Here is a 19,450-nt window from a genome sequence, read left to right as displayed (position 1 = left end):
AAGATCTACTTGCTGAAGAAAAAAAAAAATCTGAAATTCTATGGAACTATCTGCTGGTGAAGAACTTATTTTAAATGCTCTGGTAACAATAAGGTAGTTAAAATTACTAGTCTATTTAACTACAACAATTAATATAAACCCTATCATTCTGGGTTAGTAACTACCTGTATAAGCTTTATACCTATACATGTTTCTAGTTAATTCAACTTGGGGGGAAATCATAGTCAAATTTCCACTTTCTACTGAAAATTCTTTGGTAACAGGATTATTATGAAAAAATCTTGTATAAGAACAAAATGAAAAGGTGAAAGAGTAAAAAATGTACTGGTAAATAATTAGCAAATAGTTACAGCCTAAAGATCTACAATTGCTATGGGCCTATTTATCAAAAACAAAACAAACAAAATACTCTCTTCAAGGACTTCAGATCATCACTTTAGGCTTTTAAAATGATTCAAATTCATAGAGTCCTAGACATATCTCCCATAATCACGATGGACAAGGTTTCAAGTTTAGATTTTGTTTGCCTTTTAACAAAAGTTTAAAATAATAAAACCAACTCATTGTACTCCTTAAATTTAGACACTGATAAAAATTGGCCCCTCATACTTCTACTTACGAACCAAAAAAACGCCATACCCTGTCAATTTGCCCATGCTTCCATGAGGCAGCTCAAAAGCAACAAAACGTTCCCTGAGTACAGGAAAAAAAAATAACACTAGAATAACTTTACAAGGAGGTAGTATAAAACAGGAGCTATAAAGGCAGGAGCAGCATTTTCCCTTGCCTCAGATTGTTCATCTAAAGCTCTGCTTTTTTGTTTCGCCATGAAGCCCATTTTTAGATAACAAAATGGGGGACTTGGAATTCAGTTCGGAAGTGTTTGCTGGCACTTAATGTTGGTCTGCTTCTGAACACATCCAGTTTGGCACAAAACTGCGGATTAAAAAACAACCAAAAAATGTTGTATCATCAGACATTGAGATAGAAGGTGACAGAGGTGGGACAGTTACCCAGTAATTTTTTTTTTTTTAAGAACATCATTTAACATGACCCCTCTATAAACAAAAGGTTTCAAGGGGAAGATCCATTATGATTCCTTCCAAAATGAGGCTCAAGGCTCAAAAGTCATTTCTAGATAGTTTGAAGAAATACTTTTAAAAGATATGAGGGCCCCCTCTCTATACACCATGTGTTTCTTTATCCTCTCCCACTGCTGGGCACCGAGTAGTTAATGGTCTCATGACTGAGAGAAAGCCTATCTATGTGGCTAAGTAAACAGTTTGCTGATTTCAAACCAGGAAGAGAGTTAACTCACTCCTGGAGTTAGCACTGCTTGTTTACAGCACTGATGCTGAAGGAAGATTAAACAGAGTACCAAATTCTCTTAAGAATTCAAGAAAACACAAGCAAGCTGGTGGAGCTCTGAATACTTATCCCTAAACAAAACCTGCACAAAAATAAACCAAAATGCTTTGATAAAATTCTGTACATAAAAACAGTTATTGATAAAAATCCAAGAAATTCTTAAGGCAACTTTTTGTACTCTTGTCCTGAAAAACTTCATGAATATTAAAAAAGTATAAGGCAAAGAACTTCATAATATATAATGAAAGGCACTGTTACCATGACAACCTCAAGTTTATTTTACTGTCTACTGTTGCACTTATCTTCATTCTTAATATTTTATGAAATTTCTTTACCCCTTTAAGCCAAGCTGAGATTTAAGGGGGGAAAAAAAAAAGCCCTAACCTATTCTCTTTAAAAATCTGTTTCCTGCAAGGAGTTTTGCAGCTAATTCTGGAAAGGTTGAGGATGCTTTGCAAACTAGACAGTGCAGCCTTTGGCCAACTGTCAGGCAAAGGGGCAGGTAGAAAGGCACGGCTTCGAGACAGGCTGAGGTCTGGGTTACAGCAGAGAAAGCATTCAGGCTCTCATGCCCACTGTGTAAAGGCCCTTGAAGCAACAGCATTCCCTGTACGCTAATGAACAGTTCTGTTCTCAAAAGAGATAGACTTTTTTGTTTTGGTCATTCAGTAAAATCAACAGTCCCAACTTTTCTCTTCTCAGTGGTTTCAGTCTGCACAGCCAGAGGTGCTAAATTATCTAAATCATGTAGGTATCATAGTTTTTTGTTGTTGTTGTTGTTTTTAAATCAGAGCTTCGGATAAACATTCTTACTCATCTACCTATATGACTCCTTTGATCACACACATTACACGTACAGCAATGAAAACAAAATGCTACTAGGAAGTATCATTGGTTACATAGCGGAGATCAACTATCACAACAAACGAGGTAACAAAGTTATCTTCTGAGTTTGCCACTTGGCAAACTGAGGTAGATAGTCAGCAAAGGGGCTTTCAAAAGTCATCCCTTTGCTCCAGTGATATATTTTATAATCCAGTCAAGTATCTTGACTGTCTTTTCACATTGCTGACAATGAAACATTCAAAATATGTGAGCTTAAAAATAAAAAAAAAAACCACATTCAAAAAAGGTGAAATACCCAAAAAGACATCAAGATTTTCACAAAAGGCTTTGGCTCCCTGTTCATTGTCCTTCGAACAGACTTAAAGGTGAGAATACCTGGACATGGCTGTCTAGATTGGAAAATCCTTTTTATCAAAGCAGAGCATGGCAGGTGGTGGCTGCGGCACTGAAGGGAGAGTTTGCTCGGCATCTGACGGCACTTCAGGGTCTTCACACTTCCTCATCGAGGGCTCCCCACCTGAATCACTGCCAGTGAAGGAACTGGGGATCAGGGGCGTGGTACTTATAACTGAGGACAGGTGTATTTCATCATTGGATTCGTGGGAGAACCTTCCGGAATCCCCAGTTTCGTGGCTGCCTTCACTATTTGCTGAATGCTCAGTATCAGTCACACCACCAAAGGGTCTTGGGAAGCTGGCTGTCTGACCTGGGGAGCTGGGGGAGTCTTCATCACTGATCAATACCGTGGTGCCTGGCTGGTAAAAGCAGACTGCTTGAGTAAATCTTCTTTGAGGCTAGGCAAAAATACATAAAACACCATCAGCCATACCAGAGCACTCTTAAAAAATATTAAACCTGGTTTTACAGATTCAGTGTATTCTGAGATAGCAAACTGTTCAAGTTACCTGGGTGAAAGAAAGGTCATCATGAAGGAACTGTCTGGGCCAGTGGTTCCGCAAGGAGTGAGAGCACATCAGAATAACTGGGGCAAGAGACGTGCCCCACCCCTTTCTCCATTGCCCCCCAGTCCCCACTGAGAACCACAGCTCTGATTACTATTCCAGCTGTCACTTCAGTGATCATTCCCCATGGCTTTCCATAGAGTCATGTCCCAAATTCATAAAATTACATCCAGAAAGAACACAGAAGTTAAAAGCCTTCATTTTCATTTTCCTCTTTTTAAAATTATCATTTCATATACCATGGGTGGCCAAAGATTCTTCCATTCAGGTAGGTGAGTTACCTGCTCAGCTTTTATCTTCTTAGAATCTTGGAAAAAAAGCCATTTTTTCTTTGGGTTGCTTTTAATAATAGGACCATAGCTATTAATTATCAGGTCAGTTCCTCCCTGGAGATATAAAAGGGAAAATGTGCATATTACAGATTTCAGTTTATTACAAGTAGTACACAACATTTTTACATGTTAAAAGAAAAAATGATTATAGACATTATTATTTCTTTTTTTACACAAGCAGTGCACAACAAATACAGGATATTTGTAAGTGATCAAAAAGATAAAATTGGTTTATTTCTGAGAGATATATATGCTGAAGTATGTGGGCTGAAGTGTAATGATTCCAAAACTTCTTCTCAAATGACAGAGGAAACAAAAATACAAAGAGAGAGAGAGAGAAATGACAAGATACTGATGATTATTTGTGCATTCATTATATTTTTTCAACCTTTCCACATGTTTGAAAAATTTGAAAAGGATTTGGGAAGAGAAAAATGGACCCACATGTGCTCGACAAAACAGTAGTAGACGGGGGATCATTTCTTAAGCTGACCCATGGGAATTCAGAGACCTGTCCTTCAAGCTGGCTTCTCCGCCTCACTTCAGGCCTCCACTCTGCTCTGCCCCCTTTCACGGGAATGCAGATGCTCCCTCTTTTTTCCCACGTCTTCCTCCCCACTGCGTGTCTCCTTAGTCCTTTCCCATGTCTAGTTCCAAGTGCTTAATAACAGAACAACAGTGTATTCTAGTGCCTTTTGTGCTTATTTAAAAGTTTTAGGTTCTAATGTTCTAGATTAATTTGAAATAAATTAAATGGCTTGCATTTGCATCAGAAAATAAAAGCTAAATTAAGCTGCAAACAAAAAATACAGAAGACAAGAGTAGCAAAAATCAATTCATTATTATTTATCCAGATATACACAGTATATAGCACCGTGCTAGATACAAGTAAATTACGTATGTTGAATATAATTGTGTAAAATTTAATATGAAAACTACCTGAAATTTTGTTATATTTTTGGTATTCTATATTTTGGGGAAGAAGAATTTATACCAGGATTTAGCAAGTTTTTTCTGTAAAGGGGCAGATAGTAAATATTACATGCTGCAGACTACATATGGCCTCTGTTGCATTTTTCCCTTCTTTCTCCTTTTTATTTTCCCCCAAAATACCCTTTAAAAATGTAAAAAACATATGTAGCTCAGGGATGGCCATACAAAAATAGGCTGCAGGGTTGTGGATACCTGATTTACAGCACATTGGTTATGAGAGCCATTATAATAATGCATGCTATCCAATGTTGCAATGTGACTAAAAATAATTTTCAGTTGGTGTTCACAACGCTTATCACTGTACTATTATTACATATAGCGGGGAAGGACATGAAGTAACCTCCTCCACTGACATCTCTTTACTATGTCCAACTTCCTAAGGCCATAAAGGGAAGGATCTCGAGATGCCCATTTAGATACTCCTTATTTTAAAAATATGTCGTTCATATCTGGAATGTTCTGATGCTCCCTTCAGTTCGAAAATCAACTAAAGTATATAATTGATTAATAAAAATTTATCCATCTAATATATAGAGGACAGCCCCAATTATAGTCAATATGGACTAATGACCTTTGTGTCCTTATTTAAGAGATCTCAGCTCCACATAATCCCATCTAAGAGAATTTATGCTACTTTTTCATTTTTTTCTTTATCTCTTTCATCTTTTATTCTTTTACCTATCCCTATCTTCTTCTCCCCATTTTATGCTAGGAAGGACCTCGGTGAAATGGTTTCCCATTTCATCACATGGAGTATGGATGTAAGAAATTCAACGGATCATTTTTTGGTAAGAAGATTTTATGCATACAGAGAAGATGAAGAGTGGGAAGGAGCACGCAGCACTGAGTCCGACAGCCGAAAGTACCTTGGCGTCTATGAAGCTGTTCGGCATGATCATTGGCATTAAGGACTCTTCATTTTCTACCACTCCTTCCAGGTTCTTTCCCATTTCATTTCCGCTGGTGAGGGAGGCACCGGTACGAGATAACTGTTGAGCTCCATTCTGTGCTGTCTTAGAGGCAGATGATTTCCTGAAATAATGCAAGAAAACAAAATTGTCTAAGTCCAGAGAAGATAGAAGCAAATGTACCAAATTTGGTGAAATTAGCAAAACTCACAACTTCGCAAACAATGGACTTCCTTAATGCTTGTTTCTCAAACACCTTTAGAAAATGAGTACTAGATTTTTTTAAAATTGAGGTACAGTTCATTTATAGTATTCTGTTAGTTTTAGGTGTACAGCAAAGTGATTCAGATATATATATATATATATATATATATATATATATATATATATATATATTCTTATTCAGATTCTTTTCCATTATAGGTTATTAAAAGATATTGAATATAGTTCCCTGCACTATACTGAGTACTAGATTTTAACTCCAACACAGTGCTGCAAACTTTTAAGACTTGAGAAAACTTCTTTATGTCTTTTTGCCCCAATCTCTGCTTATATAAAATTACTTTTTACAAACACTTAGTAAAAACCTTAATATTTATAAAGTAACTATTATTTATTACTGTTGATTACAATTTATGCAGAAATGGTATCTTTTTAAATTTACATGTTCTCCTGCAGGTCTGAAGATTGTCACAGTAACGTAACAATTAATGATGACAAATTTACAACAGTACTTCTGCAAGATTTGGGCATCAGTAAAACTAAGCCAGTTTCATATATAAAAAATGTTAGAACTCTTTCATTAACAAAATATGTTTTCTGAGTATGTTTCTAGGTACAAGTACCAAACACATATAGAATAAACTCTGAAAAACCTGTGCTAATGGAGAGTCTAGTGATGAACATTACCTAAAAATGATGTGTATTTGACTTTGTTTTTTAAATTTAGTAAAAACCTGAAGAAAATAATTGAAAGCAAAAGCCAAAATATAAAAGGTTAGAAACAGCCAAGTTCACTGAATGCTGAGAATTCAGCTGAAGTCAAACCACAGGCGAAACTGCCTGACAAGAGTTTACAGAGAACTAATCCCTAGTTACTACTTTTGTTTTAACCCCTGTCTGGAGAATCCCAACCATGTGCCCTGTGGTGGTGAGGGTAGAGCTCTCAAGCGACTCAGGCATTTCAGGCTACTACTTAAATATGAAAACATTCCAGACAGTAAGGAATCCTCTCAACCAGCAGATACATCAGATTAAGTGTGCCATTTTTTTCAAAAAGAAAAAAAAAGTCAAAGGATATACTTTGTGATTCTCAAAATACCACGGAAATGAGGAAAACTAGGTCCTCATTTAAGAATATGCTGCTGGCGCAGTAATTTTTTTCAAATGGCAAGAGAATAATCCTTTCCAAAGTGAGCACATCTCTACAGCTCTAAGAACTCTAGTAATAATATGTTCATTTTAAATTGAAATCAAGCACTCTAAAAGGCGCCTGATTTCAATTTGCTCCTGTAGTTTCTGTAATTTAAATTTCTTTTTCTTTTAACCATTGCAGCATCTCTAGCAGCGGAAACACACCTGGCTTTACTTCGGTATATGAGGATGAGAACACAGATGAGGATGCAGGTCAAGGCTATGCCGACACCCACAGCAATGCCGGTCATTGATTTTTGGTCCAGATGGTAATAGCCTGAATAAACTAGAAGGGGAAACACATGTACTCATAGTCAGTCAGAAAAATAAAGGATTCCATTTTATCATAATTCTCAGGTATTAGCTTTTCAGTAATTTTTCTTCCTCTTACAGGAAACCTTTTGACAGTATCTGTGTCTAAGCAGAAAAGACAGATTACTCTTTGATCAGTAATCTTAAAATTGGTTTATCTTCTCATATCGAAGGCTCTAAATATGAGTTCTAGATATTATATTACTATGTCAAACACGAACATCAGTTCACAATGTATAAGGCTAAAAGGTGCAAAGCACAGATGTTCACTGATGGACCAAAGGATAGCTTTCCTGGCATATTACCCTAAAAGTAGATCTGTAACTGCAGATTAGTTTTCCATTTATGTATTTTCATTTACATAGCAGTGCTTCTCAACCTTTAATGTGCATAAGAGTCACTAGAGGATTTGCTACATCTGGGTCCCTGATTCTGCACATCTAGTAAGCTCTCAGGTGATAATTCACACTGCTGGTCCCTTGACACTTAGACTAGCAACGTATTGCTCTCAGCTTCCCCTGATGACACTGTATCTACTGTGGCTACCTTCTTCCTGTGCTTAAATCCGACTGTCCTGCCGTGTTCTGTTTCTCTCCCTCCTTCCCAGTTCTACCCTCACTGCCCCCCCGCAAACACACACAATACTGAATGACTATTCTCTGGGGAATTAGGAGCCCTTAATCCCATCCCGAGTTCAGCTGGCATCTCCTTCCTGCCTTTAAAGCTGTCCCTGTCACACCCTCATCCCCATACAGGCCACCTCCCCCAGAGGAGGAAAAGGAGGCGTCTAGTCCTGTATCACAGGGGACCCCCGGTTTCTTGAGAACAGAAGGACGATACCCTGAGTGGAGTGAGAGTGGCTCGTTAAAGGTATTCTTTCCAATTGCTTTCTGAAGAGAAACAACTTTCTCTCTGGAAAAGCTTTCTTTTTTCTTTTCTTTTTTTCTTTTGTGGTGAACACTTAATGAAAACCATGTTCTCCTTAGCTTGAACACCACAACTACCACTACTATTTATTTCCACGAAACCTCCCAGGATGCCTACTCCCACCAGTTCACGGGTGGTGTGGCTCCTCTGTCTTGGTGGCTGCACAGCTGGGAAAAGAAGACTGGGACACAGTGGTCTGAAAACTGCAGTTAATTTTGAGCTGAAGCCTATCTCCTAGGAGTGCAGAGCGAGCCACGCAGCTCCACAGCCCCAGAACCTCACCAGCAACAATTCAAGGAGCCCCACAGGTGTGGGGACATGGCCATGGTAAGAGTGGAAACAAAGCATGGGGAGCTGGAAAACAGCACGTGTACTTTCTTTTCCTGAGGAAAATCAGTGACTACGGCAGCATACCGACCTTTGGCATCAGCAGGATCTAAACGCTTGGGCCTCTGATTTGATTCTGGGGTTTCCTTTGGAAGCACTGCCAGCTCCACAGAGTTTGAAAAGGGTCCTTCTCCCACTTCATTGGATGCAGATATCTTGACAATGTATATATTTCCTGCCACCAGGTTTTCTAGCAAAGCCATGGTTATTGCCCCTATAAATATATCAATTACAAATTAAGCAAACTTTATCTTTTATTCATTCTTTCAATCACACAAACATGGTCTTATTTTTATGATTCAAAAAGTAATACATTTATTGTAGAATGTTTGTAAAATAAAGATAAGTATGAATAAAATGACAATTTCCTATTGTTAACATTTTGGTGTATTTGTGTGTGTACAATACACGTATGAGTACATATTTACCACAACCATTCTTATATCCTAGAATTTTAATTTAACATTGCGCCATGCACACTGCCCCTATAAATATATAATTCTTCCTTGTAATTTTGTATTAAGAGTAGCTTGTAAAAGCAGTATGTATTTTTGTTTGGATTATTTTTTTAACCAAAAAACTATAAACATATATATAATGTTTCACTCTTTATATAGGTATGGATACAAACAGCATTGAAAACATTTTATTATGGAATATTTCAAACATAGGTAAAGAGAAAATGACATAATGAACTCAGATTCAACAATTATAATTAGATTTTAAAAATCCAATGTGAAAGTCCTTTTTTTTTCTTTTAGGAATGTTTAAACTACTTATGGTAATTGCGATAGACAAATTACAAACAACACAATTACTTCTGAAAGTATGAATGTATTTTCAACCTCCTAATCATTATCTAAGAGTTCTTGGATGTAAACAGGCAAGAAAATGCCAGAGTTGTGTCGGAACTTCAGAATGCTAGAGATCTAGATCTCAGATTGACTATTAAAATTAGCACCAACAATCTGGCTGGCGTCTACTTCTCTCTAAAAGTCACCATCATTTGAATGGATAGACATTTGGTATTGAAAGGTATCTTCTCTGATGGCATGACTGCTAAGGAGTCACATTTGGGCACTGCTATTTCTCGAGGGGTCTTTCTGCACTCGTTCTGCCATGGCACTGAAGTGTTTTTTCTTACAAAAGGACTCACACCTTAGTAGCTAGTCCTAATGTTAAGAGAGCAGGTGTAACAGAAATTCAGCCAGGAAGTTGTCCCTGCACTGCATCTGTGGGTGGATGTTCATAGGGAAACTGAGCTTCCCTGCGGTGATTTCTTCTCATTTTTTCCTGACGCAGGGCATCCTTAACGGTCGTTTCAGAGCACTTGCAATAGCTTGTAGCTGTCACCTCCAGCCCAGAGCCGGCTCTTCTAGTGCACCTGCTACAGTATATTTCATTACGCAAGTGAAGTGTCGGGTGATCTGAGAGCTGAGGTCATGATTCAGAGGCCACATCTGTGGGTCACATGGTGGGAGGCAGCCAAACCGTGCAGCAGTGCAAGGAGCTGAACACTGTTTTCATGTGCTCTGGTTTCAGCTTGGCCTGGACAGAGTGTGAGCTACTTGAGTCACAAGTGTTAAGTAAACAAACTGACCCCTATTTAGAATCAGGAAGAATCTTTCCACTCCTATGTGTCCTTAGGCATGTGAAATAAAAAGCAACGATGTACTATGACATGTTACAATTAGCTAGAAGGAATAACATTTTGATTTCTTCACAAATAGACAAATTGCCTTTCCATTTTATTATAGAATACTTTATATTTAATTTTAGAAAATGCTTGGCAAAGCCAATCACCACCTGAAATTAAAATTATTTCACTTAATTTAAAATTAACAAGCAGATGAGCTGTGTGTGTGTATGTACATGCATGCTCCCCTTCCTCCCACAGAGAGAAAAAAAGCTAACTATTACATTCTCATTCTGCACATTTAAAGCATTTCCCAAACAGTAAAGTGATCAATCCCTATAGTCTCTCAGCAAACTGTCTCAGTCCTAGTCACTGTGATTATTTCAGTCCACAGCCTTTTACATGTGTCTGAATCTTTGGCTAGACTATAGGAGTTTCACAAACCAGACAGTGTAACAGGCTCAGTGTTGGACCAATGTTGACCAAATCCTGGTGTGTTACCAACTGAGTAATTTGCAACCTGGGGCACATCACTGAACTTCCCTTCCCTCGCGGGGGCCATATCCTCACCTCACAGAATTGTAACAAGGATTAAATAAACTACCATGGGCAAGTGTCTGACACAAGAGAATAGACTCAATGAAAGTAAGCCTCTTTCCTCACTTCTGATCTCCCCATCTCCCTTTCTGGAGGACCGAAAATTTTCTTTTTCACATTTGAACAGCTTAAGGTGGCTAGCGTAACACTTTGTACAAGATGATCCTCAGTAAATACCAACTGAACATATATTAAAATATGAGCCATTTGTTACCAAAAGAGTGTTCATTTAATACAGAAAAGAAAAGGGTAAGATTTTGAGGTTGGAGGAACACCCCAGAAGGCAGTCTCACACCCTTCTCTCTTCTGTCCACTCTCTCTAACGTGATTTTCTTCCAGTTCCACCATCTTAAATGTCACCTGCACACTGATGACTTCTAAGTTACACCACTGGTCCCCTCTCCCAGGAATTTAACCCTCCCACCGCTTACTCAACCTCTCTACCTGGACATCTAAGCGGCACCTCAAATTTCACATGTTTGAAACCAAACTTTTGACTTCCTCCACTAATTCTGCTTCTCTTTTTCCATATATCCCACATCAATCTGTGACAAATCAATAGGATGTTCTTTCAGATTACTAAGTTTCTTCTTCCTTTCCTCATTATTATTCCTACCTAAACCCCCATTAACTCTCACACGGACACGTGCATATTAAATGGTCTCCCAACTTTTCTACTCTTACCTCCTTATAATCACCTTTTCAGGGAGGCTGTTAGGGGCTGCCAGAGCAATCCTTTACAAATGTAAACCTGATCAAAAGTCCACAAGGGCTTCCATCTCTCCGAGAATAAAATCTGTGGTCCACATGGCCTGGCCTACAAGATCTTCCCCTGGTTACCTTCCCACCTCATTTCCCACCCTTTCACTCTTCCCCTCACTCTAGCCTGCCTGGCCTTCTTCGTGCTCTTCTAAAACGCCAAGCACACTTCTGTCTCAGGGCCCGTGCACTTCCCCCAGATACCCATACGGCTCTGCTCAGATGTCGTCTATTCCAAAAGAACTTGGCTCACTGACTGCACCACTTTGTTCTTTCCCCTACTGCAGCTTTCTTCATAGCACTAGGACACTGCCTGAACATTTACATACTTGTTTGTTACCTGAGATGTAAGCTCCAATGAGAAATCGACATGGTTTTGTTCCCTGTGGTATTGCCAATGCCCAGAAAAGAGCCTGGCACATAGGAATCACTCAATAAGGAGCCATTTAATAAATCAATATGTTCTTACTATCAGTAATCCAAGGCATTTGGCAAATGTTAAGTTAAGTGAGTTCCTTTACTGAAAGACTTAATTTTCCAATATGAATCTCTAATAGGAGGAAATGGCATATGGTGTTTCTCAAATTTATTTTGTTACGGAACTTTTTTTTTTTGAAGGAGGGCACATTTATGTTCTTGGGAAAATAACACCAAGAGGGACAGAAATTGCTGTAGTAGAGAGTGATTTCTTACAGCACACCCTGTAGATTTAAAAATAACTGAGTACTTTGTGCTGATTTATATCATATCAGGAAGGTAAAGGCTGTAATTTCTGATCCACTTTCAATTATGATTTCATGTCACACTTCTGCTAAACTATTTATCCATGTCCCATTTTAGCCACAAATACACGGTTACCAGGAACATCTTAAAAATGTTTTAACTAATGCAAACAATTCTGTTCCATGTGGCAGTAAATATGTAAATTAATTATATACATAAGTGTATAAGCATACTATGTATAGAAGATTAATAGATAAATATGAAAGAGATATTGATATTCCTCCTCTTTTGCCCTCTATATTTTTCTACACCATTACCTTTCCAAAAGTTGCCATAATAAAGTTTTTTTCTTTAAATGCCATGCTGCATTCTCTGCTTTTTGTTTAGAAGTGGGTAACTCAAACTTTTTATATTTTTCTCTCTGAACAAAATAAACACAATTGCTTCTTACGTTGTTTCTTTTGTTCTCTATGAATTACTAGCATTAGCTATGAAAAAGGTTCCCTACATTTAGTAAAAGACAAAAGCTTTTCCCTGATAATATTTCTTAAAATTACACAAGCGGCATAAAGGCAAAAATAGATTTTTTTCCCTCATGCACTCTTACATAGTTAGAAAGGCTTATATAGAAGTAAAACCTGAGATTACAACCCATTTCACTACTGCACCATCAGTAAGGCAAAATTTTGTTTTCTGAGCCTTGTCTGAAATTGACAAATGAATGCGTTAAAAGGAACCAAACCAAAATACTGGTTTTTTTCTAGGTAGGTACAAATGAAGAGCTAAAGGAAGTATGTGCTCAAGTGATCAAAATTTGTTATTAGTACTTATAAGTAACACTCCTTAAATCAGGTTAGTCACTTGGCCAAACGTTGTGTCAATACATAATTTTGGAATTAATCAGTGAAAACTGAATTATATATTTTAAGAATATCGGGGTAGACCGTAAGACGAAAAGCCCTGCATAAACCGTGCCTCCATCTCTCCACACCTGTGGGCACTCCCTTCCCACACTGACGGCTGGGCTTGTCTACGTGATTTGCTCTGCCAGGGGGGTTGTTAGCAAATGTGATACAGGCAGAGGCTTGCAAGCTCTGTACCTGGGGTTTCCTCCCTGTCTTCCTTATGCTGGAATTGTCTCGTTGTTTGTAAGCTACCCACGCCCAGCTGAAACCCTGAGATGATTAGAGCCTCATGAGTGACCTGAGGAGAGACCAACAGAACTGCCTGGCTGATCCCAGTCCAAATTGTTGACTCACAGAATTGTGCGAAAATACAATGGCTGAATTTTAGAGTGGTTTGTTAGGGCAGTGATGGACAATGGGTAAAATGAAAAACTGTATTAGTAGCAAGCACATATTACTTTCCAGGCTCTTCAGTGACTAGGAAATCATTACTTAGCGGGGCATTTGCTTAGTGAAAAATATGAATACATAACTATCAAAATGCCAGCTACAGTTACTGTGTACTTTATAGTCACAAAAAGCGTTATATATTCATTACATCCAGGTAAGTGGCCTTGAAGTACATTCTTTTAATTGGGTAAATATTCCGCATTAAAGGTAAAGTGGAAGTGGAAGTGCCTGGTACTGTAACGTGGTTAGAATATGCAGACTGCCAACAAATTTCCTTCTCAAAATCATGCTTAAGTTTTTAATTGCTTGGAAAACTGTTCTTTTCCCAGCATGCGTGTCTGAATTTAGAAAGTGCCAAAATAATGAAATTATTCTATTCATGTGATGGCCCATCTAAAAACTGGCATCTGGGACTTGTCCAAATGAAAGACTCAAAAATTTTAAAAGGGCATTCTGATAAAAGCATGAAATAAGAATGGTGAGTTCTACAATTCAGTTTCTCTCAGCCAAAACAAAATTGGTGTAAAAAATTTAGATTTAGCGTTCTTAAGCCCTAATCAGCTTCCCCCAGTACTCAGGTGGACGTGACATCCACATGGGTCAATTCATTTGCACGTGGACCATTTCTGTAGCCGTACAAAGGTCTTCTCCTTTAAATCAGGTCTTCTTCCGGCGTCAGCTACTCCAGCGCAAGACACACAACCCCTGGAAATCTACTACTCACCTGTAGCAATTCTCCCTCTCTGACCCCTTCTCCTTCCCTCCTTTAGCTACCGAGTCCTGTTAATTTCACCTCCTTGATCTCTTTCAACCACCCTCTCCTTTCTACCTCAATCCTTGCCACCATCATCCAGGCTTCTCATCTCTTTCCTAGATCACAATTCCTTCCTGGTCTCCTTGTATCATGCTTGCCCCTAGTCCTCCTCTACCAAACCTCTTCTCTTCACAATACTCAGAGTGATCTTTCTGAAATGCAAATCATGCTCATGCTTGCAGTATGTGGATGGCTTCCCAATGGCCTTTGAACAAAACCCAAATCCTTAATTGGTTACTTCATAATTATACCTTCAAAACAAACTCTAGATCCCTCTCTTTCCCTTTGTTTCCTTATCACTGATCATCTTACTTCTTGTCCCCTTTGGTAATTTATGATCCTATTTACCTTCGCGGTGTAGGACCTGCCACTCTCCTGCAATCCAGGCCTTCCTGGATGCGTACAAGATAGTGTAGCGCGTCACAACCGTCTCCGGGCCATCAGGAGGTTTCCAAGACACCAGAGCAGTGTCATCCTCTATCAGCGTCACTTTTACTCCAACCGGTGGGCCTGCCGGTGCTGTGCACACACGTGGAAAATACTGTGCTATTAGGAGATAATGGTCATAAAGACTCAAATACCTGGCTAACGGACTGATAGGCGGGCATAGAAAAGAGTTTGAAAAACTAGAAACCACTATAAAAACATCTCAAAATCACAGCTTTCATAGCTCACTGGTGATAACAGCAGATTATGATTTTTTTCTTCTTTACCTGAAAGCCTAATGTTTAAAACGCTAAAAAAAAAAAAAAGCAAAGGAGATGGTAGATTCCCAGACGAGGAATTACTAAGTCGCAGGTTGTCAGCATTTTTAGGGCTCTTCATACTGTTTTGCCACACTGACGACTAGAAAGGTGTACAGTTCCACCAGGAGCACCTGCCTGTTAGGCATCCTATTAGGTATAGAATCCACTCTGTGTTTCTTACTAAAATGCACAGAATGTAAACTTAATCTGCTCTAGGAAACCAGTGAAGAAAATACTAATGAGACCAAAATATTTACTTCTTCTCCAAAAAGTTGTGAATCAGTGAGCTTATAAGACAGACTTTAGACTAATAACTTTTATCTCTGAAAAGGTAGTGAAGTCTAGGGATTTTAGCTGACCCCATGTTCAATATGCTAAAAGTGTGAGGAACTTGTTTTGGGTGTCACACTGCATATGGAGTACTGCCTAAACCTTAGCAAAACAGCCCAGTGCTCACTGAAATAAACGCCCTCTGCCTTCTCTCGGCATCATTAAAATAGAGCTGCAATGGTCCTTACAGATGGATCATGTAGACCTCACTGTAGAGAAAAGGAAAAGCAGGTTGAGACATGGAATACTGTATCAAGTGCTGTAGGTAAGCCTCAAAACTGGTGCTCGTCTCCACTGCACTACGCACAGCACCAAGCTAGGAGCTCACATTAGGTTCTAATGCGGGCTCCTAACATCATTAAATACATTATTCACTTATTTCCATTTTAAATTATTTCGGTGCAGCCTTGCACGGCACACCTGATTTTAGAACATGCAGCATTCCCTAAAGAGACACTAAATTTAAGCCCACCTGCTTATGCAATACATTGAGAGGGAAAATGTTTTTACTACAATAAAGGAACAGAAATTTCAAAAGTTAAGAAACTAAAGAAAACAAATACATACACTTCAACAGGTAGGTAGCAACCATGGCAGTATCTTCTTCAAAGTGACACACACACACGCACACACACACATATATTATATATGTATATACTTTAACATGTAGATAAAACCCATAGGGGAGCTGCTTTCTTTACCTTCTGGAAGCGTGGAGTGGTAGACAACCGGGCTCCAGGGACTGGAAAGCTGATCCACGTGCAGTCGAACAGCAAATTCGTATTTGGTGTTTGGTTCTAGACCTTGAACCAACATGTGAGTTTCTGATCTATGATAATGAGGAATGAAGTTGTTAATGCTGGTAGCACATGGTTTCTAAAAGATGGTCAGTATTTCCAATCAATACAGTTAGGGCACACTATTATTATTCATTACCTCCTCATTTTCTTAAGAAAATGTTTTTAAATTGAAAGAGCAATCTAATTTGACTATTAAAATGCTACATTTGGTCTTGACTGTGGTAGTGGTTTCATTGGTGTATACACCTATCAAAAATTAATCAAATTGTACATTTTAAGTATGTGTGATTTACTTCACAGGAAATCATACCACAATAAAGGTGTTTGTTTGTTTAAATAAATAAATAAATAAATAAATAAATATTACATTTGGTGTTATAGAAATAAGCCTAAAAACTGCTTTGAGAGGAAACTGGGAAATTAACAGGACAGAAATGTCCCAATACAAAAGGACTTCCTGTGAAATACCGGAAGTCAAACCAGTCTTTTAAAGCATAATGATGGCTATCTTTCTAACTATGATCTAGAAAACAGAATAACGAGCTTCATTTTTTGATGGCAGCATGAAAATGGTCTTGTTTCTTTCCTTAAACATGCTAAGTTTAGCTACTTGAAATGAGTAATAGCTTCTTGCCTAATCTTGCTCCATGAGGCTGGGGAAACAACAACAAAAAATTGTTCATGGAAATTAAATTTCAAAAAATACAGGTCTCAGAACTGAATATGGTAAAGATGCACCATTCCCACCACTTTATAAGTAAGACAAGTCCTGAGACAGATGCTTCCCGCTGGAGCTCAAGCTGGCCCAAGATGGTAAAGAAGGAAGAGCGAGTTGGGAGGAGAGCGAAGAAAACAACCATTAATAGAAGCTACATACGTTTGAAGGTACAGAACCAAAGAAGCATTCTGCAGGCCAACAGGGTTACAGCGGACGGTGTAGTTAATTATTTGTGCCGTGGTGAACGCAGGCCTCCTCCAGTGCAGGAATATGGAAGATGAGGTGTTAGCCTTCGCATAGAGGTGGTGGGGTGGTGGTGGAGGAGGAACCATGCGATCACGGACAGCTATTGAAAAAGACAATGTTAATTTACTGCATGGTGTAACGTTTAATGTAGAAGGTAGAAAAATGGTAAAATCATAATACGTCCCCTCCTCCCATAAGTTGACTTTAGGTCTTTCTTCCACCACAGGTTCACTGTGGTTTAGCGATATATCATTTAAACCAAAATGACTCTTCCATGAGTTAGATAAGGAATTAAACATTATCAATATTTAGAATGTAAAACAGAAGCACAGAGAAGTCAAGCTACCAGCCAGAGACATTCAGAAAGCCAGCCATAGGCTTAAAACAAGACCCACATCCTCTTTAGTAGCAATAAAACCAAACAGCTCTTAGTAGCAATAAAACTGAACAGCAACTGGAAGGAAAGAATTAGCCTCAAGATTAAAGGAGATAAAAGAAAACTTAGTGTATGTAAGTATTCTGGGTTATTTTCCCAGTTAAATTTCTAATGGTCTTTTGCATGCAAAACAAAAATAGGTTCTTATAATTAAGTACATCTCACTGAGTACGTACTTGTTCAAAATAGAATGTTAGGCACCTTGGAGAATATAAAGTAATAAAAACCACCAAGGTGTGCAAGTAGTAATGAGACTTAAATGTAAAGAACGAAAAGGAGAAAAAGGAGCGTGTGTCTTACATGGTGAAACAAACTACTGTAACTCTTACTTACACACGCATCCTGGAGTACTGACTGTCTGGTCCGCCTGATAGCCATCTTCTATGTTGTTGTAAGCCAGCAGCCTCACATGGTATTTTCTTCTGGGGTCTATAAAGAAACCAAGAGGTAGTAATTAGGTCCAGCCCTCTAGTTAGGAACAAAGGTTCTAGAACAAAGGTTCTAGAATCTAGATTTGGGTTTTAAAAAACTTTCGAATGCATAAGGGCGCTAAGTAAAATGAAAACTTTCTTTCTCTTCCTGTTCTTTGCAATGATTCAGCAATTCACCTTACTATGACATGGCTACTGGGACCATCTACCAAGTATTAAAATTTTATTTTATTTAGCCTCACTTCGAACAATGACATTACCACCACCACTCTTCCTCCTCTTCTTCAACTGACCAGACACAGATTCTAGATTTTAAAAGTCTTGGGCTGTCTAATGGGCCCCTTACAAGGGATTACACTACATACAAGCTCTTTGTTTAGTTATTTAAGGGTCGTTAACTTAAAAGCATGGAAATCCAACTGAGATTGTTTTCCCCCTAGAAGGTAAGAAGAATTACAGTTGTCACTCTTGAGTACCTTTGAAAATGTTTATAACCATGTGTTATTTAAGTTTATTTCTACTTGTGCCCTCTCCACAAACCGACATGATCAAGTTGAGCTAAATTTACCAAGAAAGATGCGCTGGAGCTCCCTCTACTGGTGTCCATAAACTATCACAATATGGAAACTGAAGTCCATCCCATGCATATTAAAACAAAAATTTTTTCATGCCTTGTAGGAAATAAGTCGTCATAAATCCTAAATAATATACTTTAGAAGATATTCAAGAAGTTTAATGATATAAATACATTTAAATGTAAGTGTTTATGATAACATTTAACTATAAAGCAATACCTGATTAGGGCAAAAATAAATACTATTCAGAAACAATGTATTCCTTTTTTTCCAGCTTTATTGAGGTATAGCTGACAAACAAAAGTTGCAGACATTTAAGGTATATAACTTGATGTCTGATATAGGTATATACTGTGAAATAATCACTATAATCAAAGAAATTAACATACCCATCACTCCACAGTTACTGTTTGCATGTGGGTATGTGTGGTGAGAACATTTAAGATCTACACTCTTAGTGATTTTCAAGTATACAATACAGCATTGATAACTATACTCACCACGCTGTACATCAGATACCCAGAACTTACTCATCTTGCATAACTGAAACTTTGTACCCTCTGACCAACATCTCCCCATTTCTCCCACCCCCAAACCCCTGGCAACCACCATTCTACTTTCTGCTTCTATGAGTTTAACTATTTTAAATTTAAATATGAGTGAGATCATGTAGCAATTGTCTTTCTGGCTTATTTAGATCATGTACTAACTGTCTTCCTGGCTTACTTCACTTAGCATAATGTCCTCTAGGTTCATTTATGTTGTGCAAATGGCAAGATTTCCTTCTTTTTAAAAGCTGAGTAATATTCCATTGTGTGTGTGTGTGTGTGTGTGTG

The 19,450-nt window shown here is 38.2% G+C and overlaps 1 protein-coding gene across 1 annotated transcript in view; it reads right to left on the bottom strand.

Annotated features, from left to right (window-relative positions):
* Positions 1-1,655: 1,655 nt before the first annotated feature.
* PRTG (protogenin) overlaps positions 1,656-19,450 on the bottom strand; it is a 112,759-nt gene continuing 94,964 nt past the window's right edge. The window contains exons 12-20 of the mRNA XM_072962363.1: positions 17,942-18,037; positions 17,086-17,272; positions 16,110-16,237; positions 14,681-14,851; positions 8,480-8,662; positions 6,988-7,108; positions 5,368-5,533; positions 3,458-3,562; positions 1,656-3,008 (exon numbers count right to left, since the gene is read on the bottom strand). Of these exons, the coding sequence (XP_072818464.1) occupies positions 2,604-3,008; positions 3,458-3,562; positions 5,368-5,533; positions 6,988-7,108; positions 8,480-8,662; positions 14,681-14,851; positions 16,110-16,237; positions 17,086-17,272; positions 17,942-18,037 (1,562 nt within the window). The 3' untranslated portion in view covers positions 1,656-2,603. The remainder of the gene's footprint in view (positions 3,009-3,457; positions 3,563-5,367; positions 5,534-6,987; positions 7,109-8,479; positions 8,663-14,680; positions 14,852-16,109; positions 16,238-17,085; positions 17,273-17,941; positions 18,038-19,450) is intronic.

The sequence above is a fragment of the Vicugna pacos genome, chromosome 6 (assembly GCF_048564905.1).
Source record: "Vicugna pacos chromosome 6, VicPac4, whole genome shotgun sequence".
Classification (NCBI taxonomy): Eukaryota; Metazoa; Chordata; class Mammalia; order Artiodactyla; family Camelidae; genus Vicugna; species Vicugna pacos.
Note: the sequence above shows the minus strand (reverse complement) of the source record. Positions and strands in the feature narration are given on the sequence as shown.